General features: G+C 38.5%; 1 protein-coding gene across 4 annotated transcripts in view; it reads left to right on the top strand.

Moving 5' to 3' along the window:
- Positions 1-20,307, top strand: part of Mtdh (metadherin) — a 49,096-nt gene extending 28,789 nt beyond the window's left edge. For 2 of the 4 annotated variants that reach the window (XM_059248025.1, XM_059248024.1), the window contains exons 7-13: positions 2,239-2,328; positions 4,799-4,897; positions 11,362-11,486; positions 13,275-13,382; positions 15,219-15,359; positions 18,938-19,094; positions 19,685-20,307. In XM_059248025.1, coding sequence (XP_059104008.1) covers positions 2,239-2,328; positions 4,799-4,897; positions 11,362-11,486; positions 13,275-13,382; positions 15,219-15,359; positions 18,938-19,094; positions 19,685-19,755 — 791 coding nt within the window. In that variant the 3' untranslated portion in view covers positions 19,756-20,307. The remainder of the gene's footprint in view (positions 1-2,238; positions 2,329-4,798; positions 4,898-11,361; positions 11,487-13,274; positions 13,383-15,218; positions 15,360-18,937; positions 19,095-19,684) is intronic. The other 2 variants (XM_059248027.1, XM_059248026.1) reach the window with 1 other exon arrangement.
- The last annotated feature ends 317 nt before the right edge of the window (positions 20,308-20,624 follow it).

Here is a 20,624-nt window from a genome sequence, read left to right as displayed (position 1 = left end):
GCAACATGTGCTTATATGTTATAGGAAAAGAAATCTTTATTAAATATAGAAAACTGCAAATAGGTAAGGGAAACATTATCACACCACCAAGTGGCAGCTATAATCAGTCTTTGTATTTACAGGGTTTTTCCCTACTGCATATAGTTTTTGGTTTTTACATAAACGGGAATTGAATTTCGTGTTCCTTTCCTCATCGCCTAATTTGTAAGGAAAGTTTTACCTGCTCTTAGGAGTATGTTTACTTAATGGCCTTGTGTGCTGTCTTATTTAATAGCATAGTTTACAGCTATTCTGTATTATTGGAGACTGACTTTTTAAAAACTATTTTAGGTAATGTTACATTTAGTGTCTTTGTCTAGGATAGATTCTTGGGAATGAGTTGGGTTAAAGAGAACATGAGTGTCTTCATCATATCGTCAGTACTCTCTTACTCTCACCCACAGTGTAAGTGCCCATTGATCGTATTCTTACCAAAGTTGAGCTTTTTTTTTTAAGTCTTTGATTTGATAAGCACAAAATGCATGAATTGTTTTGGTTGACTTTTAAATCACTGATGCAATTGGAAATTTTTCCATGAATTAATTGATCATTTCTGTTTCTTATACCAGTTAATTTATTCCATTCTTTGCCATTTGTCTAATGGCCTTATGCTGTTTTGTTGCCTTTATAAAATTGATTTATAATTCATCATATAGTAAAATAATTGTTTCTTTGCTTTAGGGGTTTGGTTTTGGTTTTTGTTTTCTCAGAGTCTCACTATGTAGCCCTAGGTTGCCTAGAAAACTCTGCTGATAAGGCTGGCCTGGAACTTATGTACAGTTCTCCTGTCTCTGCCTTCTAAGTGCTAGAAATACAGTTGTGACCACCATGCTCTGCTTAAACATGCAGTGTTTTGTTTTTTGGGTTTTTTTGTTTTGTTTTGTTTTGTTTTTCTGTTTTACTTATGGCAGGTATTTTTGATAACTTAGCTTAATTTGGGGAGTATTGGATACTAGGAAGTTCTTAGTTTGCAAGAAAAAAAAATCACAGCTGCTTCTTTTACTCCTAGCTTTCCAACCCCTTTTAAAGACTAATGCCCTCAAGAAGCAAACTGCAGTTCATTCACTAACACTGTTGTTCCGAGTTTGCTCTCCTCCCCGCTTTGATGTCCAAAAACTGTAGAAATATCACAATTTGTTCACAAAGATAGTCCCTAAATTCATACCATCATTTTCAACAGAGAAATTACTATACTAAAAGTAGTATTCTCTCATATTTAGTAAAAGGTCAGGTCTCACAGACTAATAGTGGGAACACTGACCTTGTAATATATTTTTAGTTTACTTACAGAAGCTATGTAGTTTCACTATTAGAACATAGATTAGGTGGTATTTGCCTAGTGTTGTTACAGATAGTTAAGCAGGCAATTAGATGCATGGGCTTCCCTAGCTGGATTCAAGATTTTTTTGAAATTGAAAGAGAACTATATTAAATTAAGTTTGCAATGGATTGTTAAGGAAAAACGGCTATGACTGAAGATATGAAGAGGTGTGTGTGTTCCTTAGAATACAGTCATGTCGAGTAACAAGGCACCTTAAAAAGTCCGTGCTAGGTGATTTGTCATTGTGTGAACATGTACTTAAACTAAGATACCTAGGATGTAACTAGGTGAGAAAGTCTCATAGAGCCACACATATATGTAGGCTGCTATAGACCTAAGTGTTCTGTTTTTAGAGAAATATCTTGAAAATAATAAAAAGGCAGCATGATGAAGTAGAATAAGGATAGACTAGTTCAGACAGACCTATTAGGAGTTTATGGACATTTAGTTATGTAACCCAAATGAACCTCATTTAAGTAATGTGACAATTGATTGTAATGAATGTCAGCTACTACGTTTGATGTCTCATCTGGAGTGGTTGCTTAAATCATGATAGATAATGACATAGTTTTTATGGTGGAAAGAGTAGGCTTGGAAACTGACTTTAAGTTCCAGTTATAGCAGTAGTTTTCTAAGTATTAGTAAATCATTTGCTAGCTCGAAACCAGCCTAGCGGGCTTGGCAGAAGGATTAGAACTCAGTGTATAAGGGAGCCACCCATATAGTAGACACTCAGTAAATAATAGCTATTGCTCTATTAATTGGTTTTTGTTTTTTTATGATAATCTTTAAGTATTGCTATCATAGTTTTAAATCTGTACATCTTTCAAGTTTCATTGCAAATTGAAGGTTGCAAGTGACGTTTTTTATTTTGCCAGCTGCTTGGTCTAGTGTGGCTAGGGGGATGAGTGCCTCTCAACAGAACTCTGCTTCTTTTGCATCTCTCACACTTAACTCTGCTGTCTCTGGTATGTGAAAACAGTCTTTCGTTCAGTTAACCAAAACATTTCTGTTTACTTTTAGCACTTGTTATTTGAAAAATTGATTAGCATCAAATATTGCTATCAACATAATTAATATATGAAGTAGCAAAAGCCTTTATGTTGTAGGGAACACCCAAGTCCTTATGTGCCAGTGACTTAGATTCTGTGGTCCACCACTGACAATTTATTAGCATAAATATTCCTACAAGGCCTTCCCCTTTAGGTTAGGACAGTGGTTCTCAACTTTCCTAATGCTGTGACTCTTTAATACCAGTTCCTCATGTTGTGGTGAGCCCAATCATAAAATTATTTTCATTGCTACTTCATAACTGTAATTTCGCCACTGTTATGAATTGTAATGTAAATAATCTGTTTTCCAGTGGTCTTAGGTGACCCCTATGAAAGGATCATTTGACACACACACCCAAGGAGTCACAACTCACAGGTTGAGAACCATTTGGTTAGGACCATGCTCTTGTTACTAGTGCACCCCACCAAACTGATGGTTGAATTTGCCATGTTTCTATTCATTCCTATTCATTATGAGTTTATAATTCAGCTTGTCAGATAATGGACACACATACACAATAATGTTTTAGGACCTATTGATGCATATTATTCATACTGTCAATCCAGCATCCCTTAAATGGATAGGTCTTTTATTAGCAAAAGCTACATATATTAAACAAATATTACATAAGTAGGAGGGACACTTTCATTTATACTACTTGATTCATATAGCTTCCCATGGACTTCATTTGCTAGTGATGTTATTTCATGGTATCTGGAACATTAGCCTAGAATGGGGGCCAGCAGACTCTTCCTGTAAAAGCAAATAATTTGTCAGTAGTTTATGTTTTTTGGGCCATACTGTCTCTGCTATAGCTATTAACTCAACTGTACCATGACAACAAGAAAGCAACCAGAGATAATACATAGGCAAATGAGTGTTCTGATTTCAAAACACTATTCATTTGACTTTTTTCAACCATTAAAAATATGAAGTTCTGTCCAGATGTGGTGGTGCACAACAGCACTTGGGAGGTAGAGGCAGGCAGGTCTCTGAGTTTGAGGCCAGACTGGTCTACAGAGCGAGTTCCAGGATAGACAGAGTTGTTACACAGAGAAATCCTGTCTCAAGGGGAAAAAAACAAATAAATAGATATGAAATTCTTAGTTCATGGGCTAATCAAAATCAGTGGTTGGACTTGGCCTACAAGATGCAATTTGTTAACTCATGGTCTCGTCAACCACATTTCATTTCCAGGAGTGCAAGTTAATTGCTTCCTTCATTTGATGACTATATAACACATATACATACATTCAGAGAAAGCAGTAGGGGCTACTGGAGATAAGTTTATGTTTATGTAGCTGAGTGGCTAATATATATGCTAAATATTACCACATTTGTTGAGTAATCTGCTAAATTTTACATTGAAATATATTACTATTTTGAGTATATAATGAGACAGTAATCATTATCAAAATGCTAGCAAGCTCATCTATCTATAAGCAAGTAGAAATGTATAAATTAGTGAAGACTGTGAGGGGAAGAAATGATTGTTATTTTTATTTATACTAACCAGAGACCTATGCTTCTTAACCAGTTTTTTCTGTCAGTGGCTCTCAATCCAAAGTGAATGTCAGAGTCACTTAAGGACTCTTACACACATGAAATTCTGATTCAGGTCTTTCGTGTAGGTGTCTCTGTGTCTGATAGAATGCTTTCATTTGCATTCTCAAATGAATTTGTAGCCGTAGAACCATGGGTTTTGACCTTACTTCCATGAACTATTATGCCCCAAAATGTATTTAAATTTTTACATAAAGTTCTGGACATTGGGCCACCACTGCTTTCATCAGGTTCCTAAGAGACCTTGTAACCCCCAACTCTCATCCCACCTATTTCTTCTCACTTACCCTCTAAGAAAAAACAACCAACTTAGAAAATAATATTCTGTTCTTTTAAATGTACCTGAACTTAACTCTCAACTTCGAGCAACTCTTATCTCTGACTTTTCTCTGTCTCACCTCTCTGGTTAATCCTGTTTCTTTAACTTTCTATAGCCTAAATGTTGAGCAGACTCAAACATTTTCTAATCATTTTTCTCAGGATGTATGCATACTCTGAAGCATCTAGCATTAAGATTTTGTGCTTTACTGCTTACCTTTGAGAAGAAAAATGGAGCTTGTTTTCAAAATTTTGACATTTGCAGATAACAAAAATCAGACTCTGATTGGTATGAGTGGTGGTGTTGAATTAAATCTAGTTATTATCATACTTAATTTAAAATTGCCCTCAATTTTCCTTTTCCTTTTAATTTAACTCTTTTGCTATGTCTGAATTTTTCCTTTTAGGAGAAATAAGGTCCATGTGCAAAGTATAGAACTATTGTTATGAAACATCCTTAGGAAATTCCATTTTTAATTTTGTTGCATTCGTTTTTCATTTAAGGGTCTACTGCTGAGCCAGTTTCTCAGTCTACCACTTCTGATTATCAGTGGGATGTTAGCCGTAATCAACCCTATATCGATGATGAATGGTCTGGGTTAAGTATGTCCTTTTAAATTTTTTCAGTTACTTTCCTCAAAATTTCCTTTCTAGCACCCTGAATTCATGCTTTATGTCTTAGTTCTAATCCTAATTTCTCCCCTTTAAAGGTCATAGTAATGTAATTTAACATCAGCTGTACTACTTGGAACTTGATTCTGAATCCCTATGGAATTAAAACTAACTTCCTGTTATGACTGAGGCAGTTTTTGTTTTCTCGTAGTTCTGGAGGATTCATTTTTAAATTTCACTGTTATAAATGAATAATTCTATTTCTCTGGTTTTATTGTAAAAGAAGGGATAGACTCTACAGCAGTGGCTTTCAATATTTGTGTTGTGTGCACATTTTTGTGCTAGTAGACAACCACTTTCATAGCCCAGTTTGCAATACAAACATAAATTTAAAAGGAAGAATCATCTCGGTGGTGGTGGTGGTGGTGGTGGTGGTGGTGCCCCCTTTTAATCTCAGAATTCAGGAAGCAGGGGCAGTCAGATCCCTTGAGTTTGAGGCCAGCCTGGTTTACAGAACGAGTTCAGGACAGCCAAGGCTACACAGAGAAACTCTGTCTCAAAACACCAAAAAAAAAAAAAAAAAAAGGAAAAGAAGAAGTAAGCTGGAGGCAGAGACAAGTCTGAGCTCTGTGAGTTCAAGGCCAGTCTGGTCTTTGTAGGAGTTCCAGCCAGCCAGGGCTACATGCAAGACCCTGTCTCAAAAATAAAAGTAAAAAAGGGGAAAAGAAAAAGAAAATAGTCTTCGTATTGAAAAAGCCCACCATCTTCATTTAAAATCACAAACTTCTAAGGCTTCCCCCGCCCCATAAGTCCAATTTTCGGAATTTATTCTTTCCTCTGAATTTTTATGTCACATTCTTTCCTACCTTGTTTCCATCATTTTAGTCTTTGTTTTAGAAAAGAAAGTATAGATTTTTTTTTTTTTTTGGTTTTTTGAGACAGGGTTTCTCTGTGTAGCTTTGCGCCTTTCCTGGAACTCACTTGGTAGCCCAGGCTGGCCTTGAACTCACAGAGATCCGCCTGGCTCTGCCTCCCGAGTGCTGGGATTAAAGGCGTGCGCCACCACCGCCCGGCAAGAAAGTATAGATTAAATGTTCTTATTTTTAATTTTTAAAATTATCTTCTGGATTTTTTTTTTTTTTTACTTTGACCTTATTTTAATAATTTTTTTAATTTGAGTTGAAACCTCCAGAAAGAAAAAGTTGATTACTCTTATATGTGCAGTACTTTGTTGTTGTTGTTTTTTTTCTTTGTGGGGTGGGGGGTGGGATTCTGACAAAATAACCCTGGCTAGCCTAGAACTCAGTGATCCACCTACTGTGCTTCCCAAGTACTGAGATTAAAGGCGTGCACCTTCATTCCCACTACTGCAGTTCTTCTCAGAGGGTTTAGTGTGATGTATGATGAAAGTAATGATTTAGTAGTGATGGTGATAAAGGTAAACACAGACTGTCTGCCCGGGGCTGGTCTCAGGGTTTTGCACAGTATCACCACACTTAATACTTGAAGCAGTTGCTGTGCTTATTCTCCTTAATCCCTGTGTGGTATAGTCACGGTGATGGTAGTAACCATGGAGACAAGCTTTGTGATACAGTGACTAAAGCAGAGTCTGGACAGATTAAAGGAGATTCGGTGAAAGGTGATTAGAGAGGCCCATGTCTGGACATTAAGACGGTGAGAGCTAAGGCTATTGGACTTGGTTCTGTGTTATGTTGGGGTTCTTTTAGACATGGTCGCACTTTGTAGCCCAGTTGGCTTTGAACTCTCAGTCCAACTAAGGACTGAGAGTTTAGTTTTAGTTCTAGGTCTAGAATATGGTATTTCATATGTCTTGAGCTTTATCGTATTTTGGAATCTATACTGAATTATAAAACAGAACAGAATCCATTCTGTCTACTTTGAGTAGTTTTGAGAAAGCTCTATAAATTATAATGTATCAAGATGTGTATGGATGCAAAAGCATGGGTTTTAAAGAAAATTTGTCTGTGTTGCTTTTAGGACAAATAATCATCTCTGCAGTGCAGAACTAGGAAAGCAGCAGTAAGGGATCTGGACTGCTGAGAGTTAAGACCACTGAGCCAGTAGCTACAGGCTGTCCTGCTGGACATTTTACCGTACCTGTCTGTATGAGGGTTTTCTAATAGGAAAACCGGTGTTGACTGCTAAAGAAATAAAAATTATATATAAAAGTGTGTTGGTGAGACTCTAGATACTTAAAGCCAGGTGTATTCTGGCAAGATGGGTTAGTGGGTAAGGGCACTTGCCTCCAAGCCTTAGAACCTGAGTTTGATCCCTAAAACCCACATGATAGCAAAGAACTGGTTCCCACAGTTGTCCTTTCATTTCTCCATATATACACATGGGTCCGCACACACACAAATGAATACATAGGTAAGTGTTAATTGTATGGGGGTGGTCCTGGTGGATCTAGAGAGATGGCTCAGGGATTAAGAGCATTTGCTGCTTGTATGGGAAACCTGGGTTCAGTTCCAGCACCCACATGATGGCTCACAACTATCTGTAACTCCAGTTCCAAGGGATCTGATACCCTTTTCTGGCTCCATGGACATGGCACACAAGATATACACAGTGCAGGTAAACGTGCATCACATAAAATTAAAATGTAGGAAAAAAATGGTGGCGCACACTTAATTCTAACACTTGGGAGGCAGAGGCAGGCAGATCTCTGAGTTTGAGGCCAGCTTGGTCTATAAAATGAGTCCCAGGACTACACAGAGAAGCCCTGTCTCAAAAAACAGAACGAAACAAATATTTACACACACATAAAGCAAGGTGTGGGGGTGAATGAGTATAATCCCAGTACTTGGGGGTTAAAGCACTTGAAGAGGCAGGAGGTTCAGGAGTTGAAGATCTTTCTTGACTACATTGAGTATCAAGTTCAAGGCTAACCTGAACTACTTGAGACCCTGTTGTGAGAGAAATTCTATACTTATTCTTATATATATATATCTATAATAATTATAGATATATATATAAAGAATACCATATTCAAGTTTGCTATGCCATATTAATGGCCTTCTACATCCAAAATTTGTTTTTAATTCATTTTGCCTGAATTTTATTTTTGTGTATGTATATGTGTATCATCTTTAATGTGGTCTTGGTTTGGATTTTTTGCTTGTTTGTTTTGGAAGGGTGTACTCGTTGAATTTAATTATCACTCTTGAATTTATAGAATGCATTGCATAGTATATTATGGTTACTTTTAATATCAATTTGCCACAAATTAGAATCAACAATAGCTGTCTCATTGTGGGACAACACCTGGTAGTGACTCAGTCCATAAGGCAGAGTGCTTCAGTAGTCGGAGTCTGCTGCTTAGAATGTTGTAGAGAACCGCCGGTCTCTAGTCCATAATGATAGAAACATGGAGTTTGCCGTGAGAGAAGGGACCAGCAGCAGAATGGGGCAGATTAAGTTGGTGGCAAGAGGGAAGGCCAAGCGAGCAAAAGGCTACTCAGTGGGACGATTGAATCTGTGTTTAAATGCTGGAGAACAAAATTGTTTACAGAAGTTTTCTGATAGAAATAGCTGATCCCTTGCCAGATAGACATAGTGGCACTCATCTTTAATTCCAGCACTCAAGAGAGACAGAGAGGCAGGCAGATCTCTGAGTTTGAGGCCAGCCTAGTCTACAAAGCGAGTTCTGGGACAGTCAGGGCAACACACAGAAAGAAACCCTGTCTCAGAACACAAAAGAAGAAAAAAGAAATAGCTGATCTCTAGATTCAGGCTAACAGTGCCATTCTTGAACCTAAAACATTATTCCACAAGCAGATTAAATGGAGAAATAAATTCCTTATCCATATAATGTATATTCATATATATTAATGCAGCTCTATTAAAAAGCATTGGCAGACTCTTGTAAAAATTTGGGGTGGGGAAATGGCTCTGTTTAATAAAAGAATAAGACTACACTATCATTTTCAAGAAAACTATGTTTAAGAAGTTCATTAGGGCTGAGGATATAGCTCATTGATAGAGCAAAGCCATGTTCAAATACGATCACTACTAAAACAGACAAAAACTACATAGTTTATTAGCACATTAAACCTATGAATCTTAAGCATTATTCATTGGAAAATCTCTGCACAATTATGTTTGGATTTGGGTTATTAAATTATTAAGTAGTTTTTATTCAATCCCAGTTAATTAAAAAGTAATCTCTATTCAGTAACAAGAGAAAAAATAGCATAAGGTTTTATAGAGTCTGTAAGCACAGATTTGTGCTTCTGTTAATATTTTTACAGAAATTAAACCAGAGAGGACAACTCTTTCTCAGATTTGAATTCTCTAAGTATTACACTAGATTTCTGTTCCTCCCCACACACCCTATAGTATTCATTAAGAAAGTGGGCTTGTGTTAGTATGCTGCATATAAACTCTTTGTACTTGGTAGTCTCTTTTCTGGCAGTCAATCTTTTTTTGGGGAGGGGGCGGGGGAGTTGAGGATCGAACCCGGGGCCTTGCACTTGCTAGGCAAGCGCTCTACCACTGAGCTAAATCCCCAACCCCTGGCAGTCAATCTTAGAGACATGGCTAATGGACAAGTTTCCAGAGCTTTCCATCACTTGGAGGCAGAATTAGGCATATCTGAAGAAAAATGAAAGGAGGGGAATTAAGCAGTATTGTGTCACATTAAATGATAAAGGGTTGTTAATGGACATTTGTTTGACAGTAAGGCCCATGTTCTTAAACTCTACATTAGTGCTCTGAAGTACTAACTGAACGTCATGTCTGTCTGCTTCTGAGACATGGTGATAAATTTTGAGTCAGGAAAGGACAGCCTTTTCTGTAGCATACTTCACACTTGTAATCACTTGTTTCCTATTTTCCTGACTAGAAGTTCTGCTTATTTTTTGACTCTTCCTATCATATTGAGAATTAGCCCAGCCCACTCTGGGCCACAGTCCCCTATGGTAGAATGTGTCACTCTTTTCTTCTTGTACTTACTTATCTCCACTGAATAGTTAGACTCTTAGCTGCATGTGACAGTGGCTTGTACACACTTACTTTTAACTTAAGACCTAGTTAACTCGGTTCTGTTGCGTGGTTAGAACTTAATGAGGAACTGCCTCATGAGTAGATGAGCTTCAATTCTGAGAAGATATACTTACTATTAATATGTGTCAATTCTGAGAAGATATACTTACTATTAATATGTGTCTTTCTCACATAAATTTGAAATCATGTGCAAAAGGTTTTGTCTGTTTGGGCTTTTTCTGTTTTGATTTTTGTTTGTTTTTTCCTGTGAGCATTCTCTCAGATCATTCTTTGGTCTTCTCAAATGTGTATTAAAGCTTTTGTGAAGATCTATAAGTATTTCTCCTGAAAAAGTAAAAAGTTGATCTGGGAAAATTAAAATAGCAGTAAGCATAAAACAGGCAGATTTGCCTCCTTGATCCTAAAATGTGTGTCCAAGTTATGTTTGGCATCACTCTGGGAGCAGGTCAGTGGGACAGATTAGAAATCCCGGAAGCAGTGAAATGTATATGAAAAAACTTAGTATTTGTTATTAGTAGAATTAAGACATTATGGGAATTGCTGGGCTTATTTCAGTTAAACAAAGCTAGGAAGACTTCCTGACCATTTGGAAGTAAAGTATAACCTCTGTCATCTTAAACCAAACTTGGCTGTAAGTAGATACTATAAGAAGGTATGTGGGTGTGAGTGGTTTGCAGGGAGGACGGGGAGAGTCAGCTCTGGGAACCACTTAGCCAAGGAGAATTGAAGGCCTGTGCTCCCCTCTAGCAGTGACTAGTGATAGCTTCCAAAGTAAATGTCAGTGCCTTGGAGCGAAAGACAGAAATTCAGAAAGTCAGGACGAAGCTGTTTTTTTAGACTAGGATGTTCAAAGCCCTGCAAGTGGCTCCAGTACGTTTAGTCATCAGATAAGAGGCACTGACCACTGGGAAATGTTAAGAGGCTACAAGTTGATTATTAGAAGGGAATGAAAGTGGTTACCTAGTTTGTCATGATTTGGTGAATCTGAAGAACCTAATCTTGAAGAGCTTATAAAGATGTGAGGAAATGTATTAGGAGGTGACAGGAGGGTGTAGAATTTTGGTGCTATGAATAAAGCTTTAATTCTGTGCCCTAGAAAACAAATTGATTACAAAAATATGACCAGACCTTAGGCTAGGTTAAAGATGGGCAGAGGGGAAAAAGTGCAGATTTAGAAGACTAACAAAGGAGAGTGGCATTAATAACTAACAGGTGTCTTCTGGTGTGTCTAAAAATTGTACTTAATCTTGTGCCTAGCAACATTTGGACAAAGGCTACCATGTTTCCACCTTTTGCTAGCTCTTAAAATATGCTTGGGGGAAGAAGAATAGTTTAAAATTACAGCTTAATTCAGCATAAAGAATTTTTAGTGTTTGAATTTTAGCTTCTGACAGAATGACGGATAACTAATTCACATTGTTAACTTTTAGATGGTCTGTCTTCTGCTGATCCCAGCTCAGACTGGAATGCACCAGCAGAGGAGTGGGGGAACTGGGTAGATGAAGAAAGAGCTTCCCTTCTGAAGTCCCAGGAACCAGTCCTCAATGATCAAAGGGTAAGTATAAGGGATTAAGAGATAATTCTTTGTTAGAGACTGATCCCAGCACTTGGAAGGCAGAGGCAGGCGGATATCTGTAAGTTCAAGGCCAGCCTGTTCTACAGAGCAAGTCTCTGAACAACCAGGACTGTTACACAGACAAATCCTGTGTCAACCCCCTCTCCCCCCCCCCCCAAAAAAAAAGGGAGAGACTCAGGAGAATTCTAGGCTACAGAGGTAGGGACAATTGAATCTCAGGAAGGAGGAGGTGTTGAGCAGCATAAGAAACAGCAGAGTGGTTAGGGACATTAGGCCTGGAGATTGTCACTGTATTTACTTCCTGGGAATTTAGATCATTTTCATTACAAATTTTGGAATCGGGGTTAGGGATGTAACTCTGTAATAGAGCGTGGACTTAGCATGTACAAGGCTCTGGGTTCAAGCCTCATCATCAAAAAAAAAAAAATCTTGGACTAAAAGCCGCGTTTCAGAATGTTGAATGGTTAGGAGATTTGTGTTAGGAGGCTGGAGTGATGGCCCAAAGTTTAAAAACACTGGCTGCTCTTACAGAGGACTGGACTTGATATTCAACACCCCAGGCACAAAACACAGCATCTGGTGCACAGACAGCCAAAACACCCATACACATAACTGATGTTTTGTTTTGTTTTGTTTTGTTTTAAGAGAAGTGCTAGCAAATAAAAGGTTCAGGGAAAAAATCAGTAGATAAGACTGAAGGAGAGGCAGTAGGTTACAGCAGTACACAGTAGTGGGAGGGGGTGTGATAGAGATTTTAACACAGGTGGCAGACTAGTTAGAGAGGAGCCATAGAGACTGATGTGACCCTGTGCTCAGCAGATGAGTTTAGACAGTAAAGAGATGAACGTGGTTTGTACACACTGGTGTGGGCAGGGCTGAGGAGGTAAAGTGCCGGCTGCACAAGCATGAGGACCTGAGTTCAGTCCCATACCTGGCAGGCAGCACAGTCTTTAATCCCTGTGGTCCTGTAGAAAGATGGGAGGTGGGGACAGGAGAACCCCAGGAAACCCTGAGCCATCACACAGCATTGAGCAATGAGAAGATTCTGTCTTCAGGTGCAAGACAGCCTGAAGTTGCCCTCTGAGCTCCACGACGGTGCCATGGTACAAGTGGGCCTACAGTCATACAAACAGATATGCACATGTGTATGTATGCCCCCACCAGGGGGACAAAGTTGGCCTTGAGATGGATCATAATTTGGTAGCCTCTGCTTTAATAAAATGAGAAGGGTCTAGAATAAAGTTTGAGGGCTAGAGAGAGATGGGGATGTTCGTGCTACTCAGTGTTAGATCCCTTGCCTCGTATATATGCAAAGTCCTTAACACTGCAAAGAAAAGAAAAGGAAAAAAGGGATGAATTAAAGTATGAATAGACACTTGAACTAATCAGTGAGCAAGATCTGAATGATACTGTGTATTTCTATAAAATTTTATGTCTTTCATCTAAATTTCTAGGAAATTGAATGGACACAAAATTCAAGGTAGTGGTCCTTTCCTGGGAGGTATTGTAAGAATGGGATCTAGTGTTTGAGAGTTGTTGGTAATGTTGATTGGAGCAGTTTTGAGACAAACTCATCCAGCCCAAGCTGGCCTTTAAGTCCTAATCCCCCTATTTCCATCCAGTGAGTTTTTAAGTAATACAAGTTTTATTAAAATTTTGTTAGTCGTAGCTTATTCTTATTTAGATTTTAGAAGATAAAGACCAAGTGACTGAAATTATTTCACAGTAATTGTAATATAAACTTATTATTTTGCTTTTTAACATCAGATTTCAGATGATGATAAAGAAAAAGGAGAGGGAGCTCTTCCAACTGGAAAATCTAAAAAGAAAAAAAAGAAAAAGAAGAAGCAAGGTGAAGATAACTCTCTCACACAGGTAAAGTTCCTGAACAGTGAACATTCATTATGATATACCACTGTAGGTGGTATGGAAAGTGATGTCCAGACACTAAGAATATGTAGAGATAAATGACAGCATGAGAACCATCTATAAAAATGTGTGTTTTGCCTGCATGTGTGTATGTGTACCACATGTGTCCTAGTAACCACAGAGGTCAAAAGAGGCTGTCAGATCCCCTGGAATTGGAGTTATAGGTGGTTGTGAATCACCATGTGGATGATGGTAATCGAACCCAGTACCCTTAAAAGAACAACAGGTGATCCTGGCCACTGAACCATCTCTCCTGCCCCCTCCAGTGAGTTTAAAATATGAAAGTTGGACATGTGAAAATTAGGACATGTTAGAGAATTGTTACATAGTATTAGTATAATAAAAATTGTATTACTCTGGGTCTGGAGAGATGGCTCAGCAGTTAAGAACACTGGCTTCTCTTCCAGAGGTCCTGAGTTCAATTCCCAGCAACCATGTGGTGGCTCACAACCATCTATAATAGGATCTGATGCCTTCTTCTGGTATGCAGGGATACATGCAAAGTACTTACACATAAAATATAAATTTTTTTTTTTTTTTAAGAATTGTATTACCTGGTCTGTGTATTCTTTTGCCTCTTCATTCCCTGAGTCCTGCTTGAACTCTTAGCCCTCCCCAGTCTCTGTTCTTCATAATGAAATGGTCATGTTCATCAAGAAGATAGGCAGGGACTTGGGAAACGTCTCATTTGATGAAGTGCCTGTAGTCCCAGCCTCAGCAGAGAAGGATGAGGTCAGAGACAGGCAAGTCCCTAAAGCTCATTTCTAGCCGGTCTTACCAATTGATGAGTTCCAAGTTCGGCTACATGCCGAACTTAAATTCACATCAGAATTTTGAGTTCTTCAAACTTACTGCTGTCATATCACATTCCAAAGAGCATCAGTATTGGAAGGAAACTTTTTAAATGGCATTTGCTTATGTGTATGTGCTTGTACCTGTGCCACAGCATGTGTTTGGAGGTCAGAGGCCGTCTTCTGAGAAGTCAGTTCTCTCCACTATGTGGCTACGTAGTTGTTAGAACAGTCACTAGAGTCTGACATTCTCACACTTTGACGTGCTGTAAGTTCTGTGTGTTCTTTTCTGTCAGGAAATACCATCTTTTAAGACAATACAATTTAGTTATGCTCCTACTTAATATTCTAGTGCATATATTTATTATATATATTGTAATGTCATTTAGAATTAGTTCGTTAAACTTTGTCTAAACAATGAACACGGGAAGCATTAAAACTTAAACAGGACCTTAGAAATTTCCTGGGTGAACTTTTACAGTTAAGAGAAACTAAGAGATTTGTCCCTGGAATTATATGGCTGAGTCATGTCATGACCAGATTGGAGTTCTCTGTATAGCCTTTATAATATGTATATGTGAAGACATTACTCCGTGAAGAAGTCACTTATTTTTAAAGTCTTGTTTCCATTATCAGCCTCTTTGCTATGTGCTTCTTGTAAGTTGAATATTAATTTATTCTTTTTGGGTTGGTCTGTTGATAGAATGGTTTCCATTCTGGGGTGTGTTTGTGTTAGTGTATGTAATTTAAGGGGGCAGGATTTGGGACAGGAGTTCACTCTGTAGCCCAGGCTGACCTGGAGCTTGTAGCAGTCTTCCTTCCTGCCTTGACCACCAGCCAGGTGTTGAGATTACAGGCATGAGCTCACCATGCCTAGCTTGGACACCTTTTTAAGTGAATTTATTTTCTTAGGATGTCTTTGGGACAACAAAGTAGGTTTTAATCATTAAAGAATGAAGAAATTTAATCTCACAGACGCTTTCTTCTGCAGGACACAGAAGAACTAGAAAAAGACATTAGAGAAGAGCCTCCCCTGAATACCTCCAAAGCCCGTCCAAAACAGGAGAGAGCTTTTCCCCTGAAGACCATGAGCACTAGTGATCCAGCTGAAGTACTCATCAAAAATAGCCAGGTGATTTTTTTAAAGAATAGTAAAGGTTTCTTGACTTAATAATTACAGAGTAATTAACATTTTGTTGAAGTACTATGCAAGTACACACCATTCTGAGTAGTGTGGTAGAATGTCATGCCATGTAAAGCACCTCCATCTATCACTGGGTACTCATTGATGTTATCAGATTGGTTGTTAAACTGCATTGGTGCTTGTATGCAAATAACCTTTTTATTTTACATAATACGTCTGTTGCTGATCAAAGAGAAGCTATATGTGTTTCTCCATTAAGTGAAAAGATTTTCAGCTCAGAGAAGAATGGGGGAAAAAAGCCAGGTAGTGGTGGCCCACAACTTTGATCCTGGCACTGGGGAGGCAGAGGCAGGTGGATCTCTGTGAGTTCAAGTCCAACCTGGTCTACAGATCGAGTTCTAGGTCAGTTAAGGCTACACAAAGAAACCTTGTCGCAAAAAAAAAAAAAAAAATTGTATGTTGAGGTTGCTGAGATCCACAGAAATATTGAAAAGAAAAGAGCAATGTGTCAGGGTGGGGCACACCTTTGATCTCAGGATGCAGAGACAGGTGAATCTCTAGGTTTACGACTAGCCAAGACTACATTTTTAGACCCTGTCTCACGAAAAAGGAAAACAAAACACAACAGAAGCATGGGTTTTGGTACTACCTGCAGTTTCAAGCACCCACTGCTGATCTCGAAACAGAGTCCCCCAATGTTAAAGAGGATTGCTACACTATACTTTTTCCTCTAAACATCTAGGCATGTAAAGGATAGAAGACCTAAGAGAAAGTGCTTTTATCGGCTGCATTTACCCAAAGTACACGCCTTAATACGACCTGTTCAGTTTCCCAAAATGTAACATTTGTTTTAAAATTAGGTAACAATTTTTTGAAGTTTTCTTATTGTTTTGCTTCAGTTTGATTTTGTTTTGTTTATTGTTTGAGTTAAAGTTTCATATGGCTCTGGCTGACCTCAAACTCAATGTCTAGCCAAAGCTGGCATAAATTCCTGATCCTCCTGCTCCACATTTCAAGTGCTGGAGTTTTAGGCATGTACCTCTGTAGCTGACAATGACATATTTTTTAATCATGTGCTTTTTATGGAAATATTGATGAGTCAGAAGAAACTAGTTTATGAAGGGTCTGGATCAGTGACTGAAAGAAAACCCTGATTTCTCATTGGGTAACTTGTATGTGGTGGTTTAAATACGTGCCCCCCACAGGCTCATATATTTGAGTATAGTTATGAAGTAATAGAACTCTTTGATAGGATTAGGATGATTAGGAGGTGTGGCCTTGTTGGAGGAAATGTGCCACTGAGGGTGGGTTTTGGGATTTCAAAAGCCCAGATCCAGTCTCTCTGGGCCTGTGGAACAGGATGTAGCCCTCAGCTACTGCTCCATCACCATTCTTGCCACCATGCTTCCTGCCATGGTGACTAACCCTCTGAAACTATAAGCAAGACCCCAATTAAATGCTTTCTTTTATTAGTAGTTGTCTTGGGCTGGGTCATGGTTGCACATGCCTTTAATCCCAGCACTTGGGAGGCAGAGGAAGGTAGAGTTTGAGGAGAGCCAGGGCTACTCAGAGAAACCCTGTCTCAAAGAAAAAACAAAAACAAACCAAAAAAAACCTGCTTTTGTCATGGTGTCTATTATAATATATATTAGGGGGCTGCAGAGATGGCTCAGTGGTTAAGAGCACATGTTGCTCTTACAGACCAGAGTTTGGTTTCCAGCACCCACATGGTGGCTCACAACCATATGTAATTCTAGTTGGGCGCCAGGCACATGATACATATACATACTTGAGACAAAACACTTACACACAGAAAACAAATCTAAATCATTTAAGTAAAGTATCTTTGTTTGAATTACCTGACTCATGCACACATTCAAAACTTGTTGAGGTTTGTATGCCAACCTCAACAAGTTGGAGGAACTAGGCTACAGCAGTGGGTAAGACAGCATCCCTGTCTGAGAGAACGTGGACCAGCTCTGACAGCAGGACTGCTGAGAGAGGGAGCTCTAGCAGTACTGTCCCACAACAGTGACAGTCATATTTCCCACCTAGATTGGATGCTTTAAATTCCTAGGTGTTCTGAGGTAAAGGGATGTGATCTAAGTAATGCTCAGAGGTCATTTTATGAAAAAGCAGTTGAGCCCTTTTATGACTTAATGTAAGTAAAGTGAGAAAATATAAGGGGAAGAAGATGAGAAGTTCTAACAAAGCTGTAGGTGTGATGTAAGGAGCTCTAAGGAGGTGTGAGCAACATTAATGTAGATTCAGTACCTTAGAGAAGGAAAGAGTGCTAGCAGCTCTCTGAGCTCACATCGCTTTTCTTGTTTTCGCGGAGCCAGGAAGAGTAGGAGCAAAAGAAACAGAAGTTCCCCTTGTTTTTGTGTTCTGGGTGATGGTGAGTGTTAAAGCTGACCAGTGAAGTAATCCACTCAGCTCTCTCTCTCACACCCGAGTCATTCCAAATAAGCGTTCTTAATATTGCACTTACGAATCACACTACCCTAAACTTCTAATCTCATTACTAGACTCAAAAGTCTGAAGATCTATACTGGTTGCTTGCATCAGTAGGATTCTTCCCACAGTCTGCTTGTGGAACACACAAGCTGCTGCTGTTTGCAGTATCCCTGCTTGCTAGGGAAGAGGTTAGGTCAGATCATTGAGAAGGATGCCCTAAATTCAAAGCAAGCCTAGGCCAGTCTGGACTAATAGACTGAAGGTCTAAAAAAAAGAAAACCCTAAATAGATAAATAAAAGTAATTCACTATTTTTGTCTTTAACAGTTTTGATGAGTTCAAAGTTGGTGGAAATTGATTGAACTTCTAAAGTACTATTTATAATGAAACAGGAGATTCTTATTTGAGATTCATTAGCTCTTTTTTTTTTTTTTTTTTTTTTTTTTTTTGGTTTTTCGAGACAGGGTTTCTCTGTGTAGCTTTGCGCCTTTCCTGGAACTCACTTGGTAGCCCAGGCTGGCCTCGAACTCACGGAGATCCACCTGGCTCTGCCTCCCGAGTGCTGGGATTAAAGGCGTGCGCCACCACCGCCCGGCCTCATTAGCTCTTTTAACTTTTGTTTTCTTTTTCTTTTTTGTGATTTTTTGAGACAGGATTTCTCTGTGTAATAGCCCTAGCTGTCCTGAAACTCACTTTGTAGACCAGGCTGGCCCCTAACTCACAGATCCATCTGCCTCCTGAGTGCTGTGATTAAAGGCGTGTGTGCTACCATGCACCAAACTAAATGGAGAGCCCACTGGGGAGTGTATGGTCTTACTCATTCTGGCAGGGGTCCCAAGTTGGTAGACGTTATTTTAAAAAACTTATCCCCAAAATTAGCTTTTGGTGATTTTGACTTGTCTATATTTATCTGTTTTGTCTCACTGTATTCATAGATGTTGTAGATGATGCCATGTTTAGTTATGTCACTAGAGGGCAGAAATGAGGTATAGTACTACCTATAAATAATTAGAAACCATTTTGCTTGCTGCTGGTCTCTGGATATTGCTATAGTACTTAATATTATATGAAATTTATACAAAATTCTGAGATAATTTTATTCCAAAATAGCCTATCAAGACTCTTCCACCTGCTAACTCTACCGAGCCATCTGTTACCTTATCAAAAGGTGACTCTGACAAGAGCTCTTCCCAAGTGCCACCAATGTTACAAGACACAGACAAACCCAAGTCAAATGCTAAGCAAAATAGTGTGCCTCCCTCGCAGAGTAAGTGCTCTGTTTGTCTTCTTGCATCTTTCTGACATCGTGTAAAGGTTCTGATCTTAGGTGTCTGGTAGGATAGTAGAACAAACCCTGCCTTCTGAAAGTGCATGCTTCCTTGAAACTTCACAGAATTGAGTTGAGGCCCAGGCTGCTAAGATAACCTGAGCAGTGAAGATAATGAGAAGCTGGCTTGGCATATCTGCTCTCTTGGCTCCTTGCCTTTTTCCTTTGCACATGTTCCTGGGCTGCATGTTACTGTCTTTCCCTCTTTTTCTCCAACTGTCAAGCAACATAATAGTGCCCCATCTCAAAGAGAGGTAGGAGGGGAGAGGGAGGGGGAGGAGGAGAAACCATTTCTGTGAGTTGGCACCAGTTGAGTATAAGCAGTCACAGTTAATACCTTGACTTGGAAAAGGAGGGAAGCAGATAATAGCTAACTTGAAAAGATCCAAGACCAGAAAACTTAAAACATCAAATTTGAACAATTAAAAGTTTTTTCATAGTTTTTACTTTTATGTTACTGATCTATACTGACTAGCCACCTTATATTTTTCTCTGCTCACCCCCTCCATCTTTTTTCTTTTTTCTTTTAGCCAAGTCTGAAACTAACTGGGAATCTCCAAAACAAATAAAAAAGAAGAAAAAAGCCAGACGGGAAACGTGAATTTTTTTTTTTTTTCTGAATTGGACATGTGTTTACAAACACTGTCTTGAAGATTATGCTGTTTATGCAATAATTTGTGAACATGTACAGAATTTTATATAAATTTAAACCAATTTTTAAAACAAAACTGAACACAACCACCATAAAATGGAATCAAAGGAACATTAATTTATGAGATTAAGAGGTCAACAGAATACATACTACAGTGCTGGAAGACACTTGGGAGAGTCTTTTCAATTGAACGAGAATGATCTTCATTGAAGAATATTATCCTGGTTTTACAACAGTTCCCTGTTTACAACAGATTGTGCCCTGTCTCATCTGAGCTGAGGAATAGTGGGTTCTGATTAGAAAGAAGGCCGCCTAGAAATCAGTAGGCAGCTCCTTGGATCTTATGCACGAACTTAGACCATTTGAATCTGTTTTATGCTTAAATCAAAGTGCTTTGATCAAATGTGTAATCTGCCATATCTTTACATATTTGTTGTAGCAGTTTATATTAAAAGAATCACAAGTGCAAATAAAAAGTCATTTATCATTTGTTTAACTAAACTGTCTTGGTTTAGTTTACAGTTCTTAAAAAGTTCTTAAAACATTGAAAAATGCAATTGACAAACACTTGTATGGCTTACAAAGTTATTTTTGATAGTCTTACATTACTTGAATTATTCAAAATAACAGTATATTTTAAATTAAGAAAGGTAAACTATACTATTTGTTTGATATGTTTAAGGCTGAGACTAACAAATAATGCTCTTGTTTATGATTTGAAAACTTTCAGGCAAAATCCAACTTAATATTTTTCTTTTCCCTAGCAGTTTTTTCAGTGTCAACTCTTAGTTGCTAGTAATTTTTTTACTTTAAAAATT

Source organism: Peromyscus eremicus, chromosome 20, assembly GCF_949786415.1.
Source record: "Peromyscus eremicus chromosome 20, PerEre_H2_v1, whole genome shotgun sequence".
NCBI classification, from domain to species: Eukaryota; Metazoa; Chordata; class Mammalia; order Rodentia; family Cricetidae; genus Peromyscus; species Peromyscus eremicus.
The sequence above is the reverse complement of the archived record's forward strand: the minus strand, read 5'-3'. Positions and strand labels throughout refer to the sequence as shown.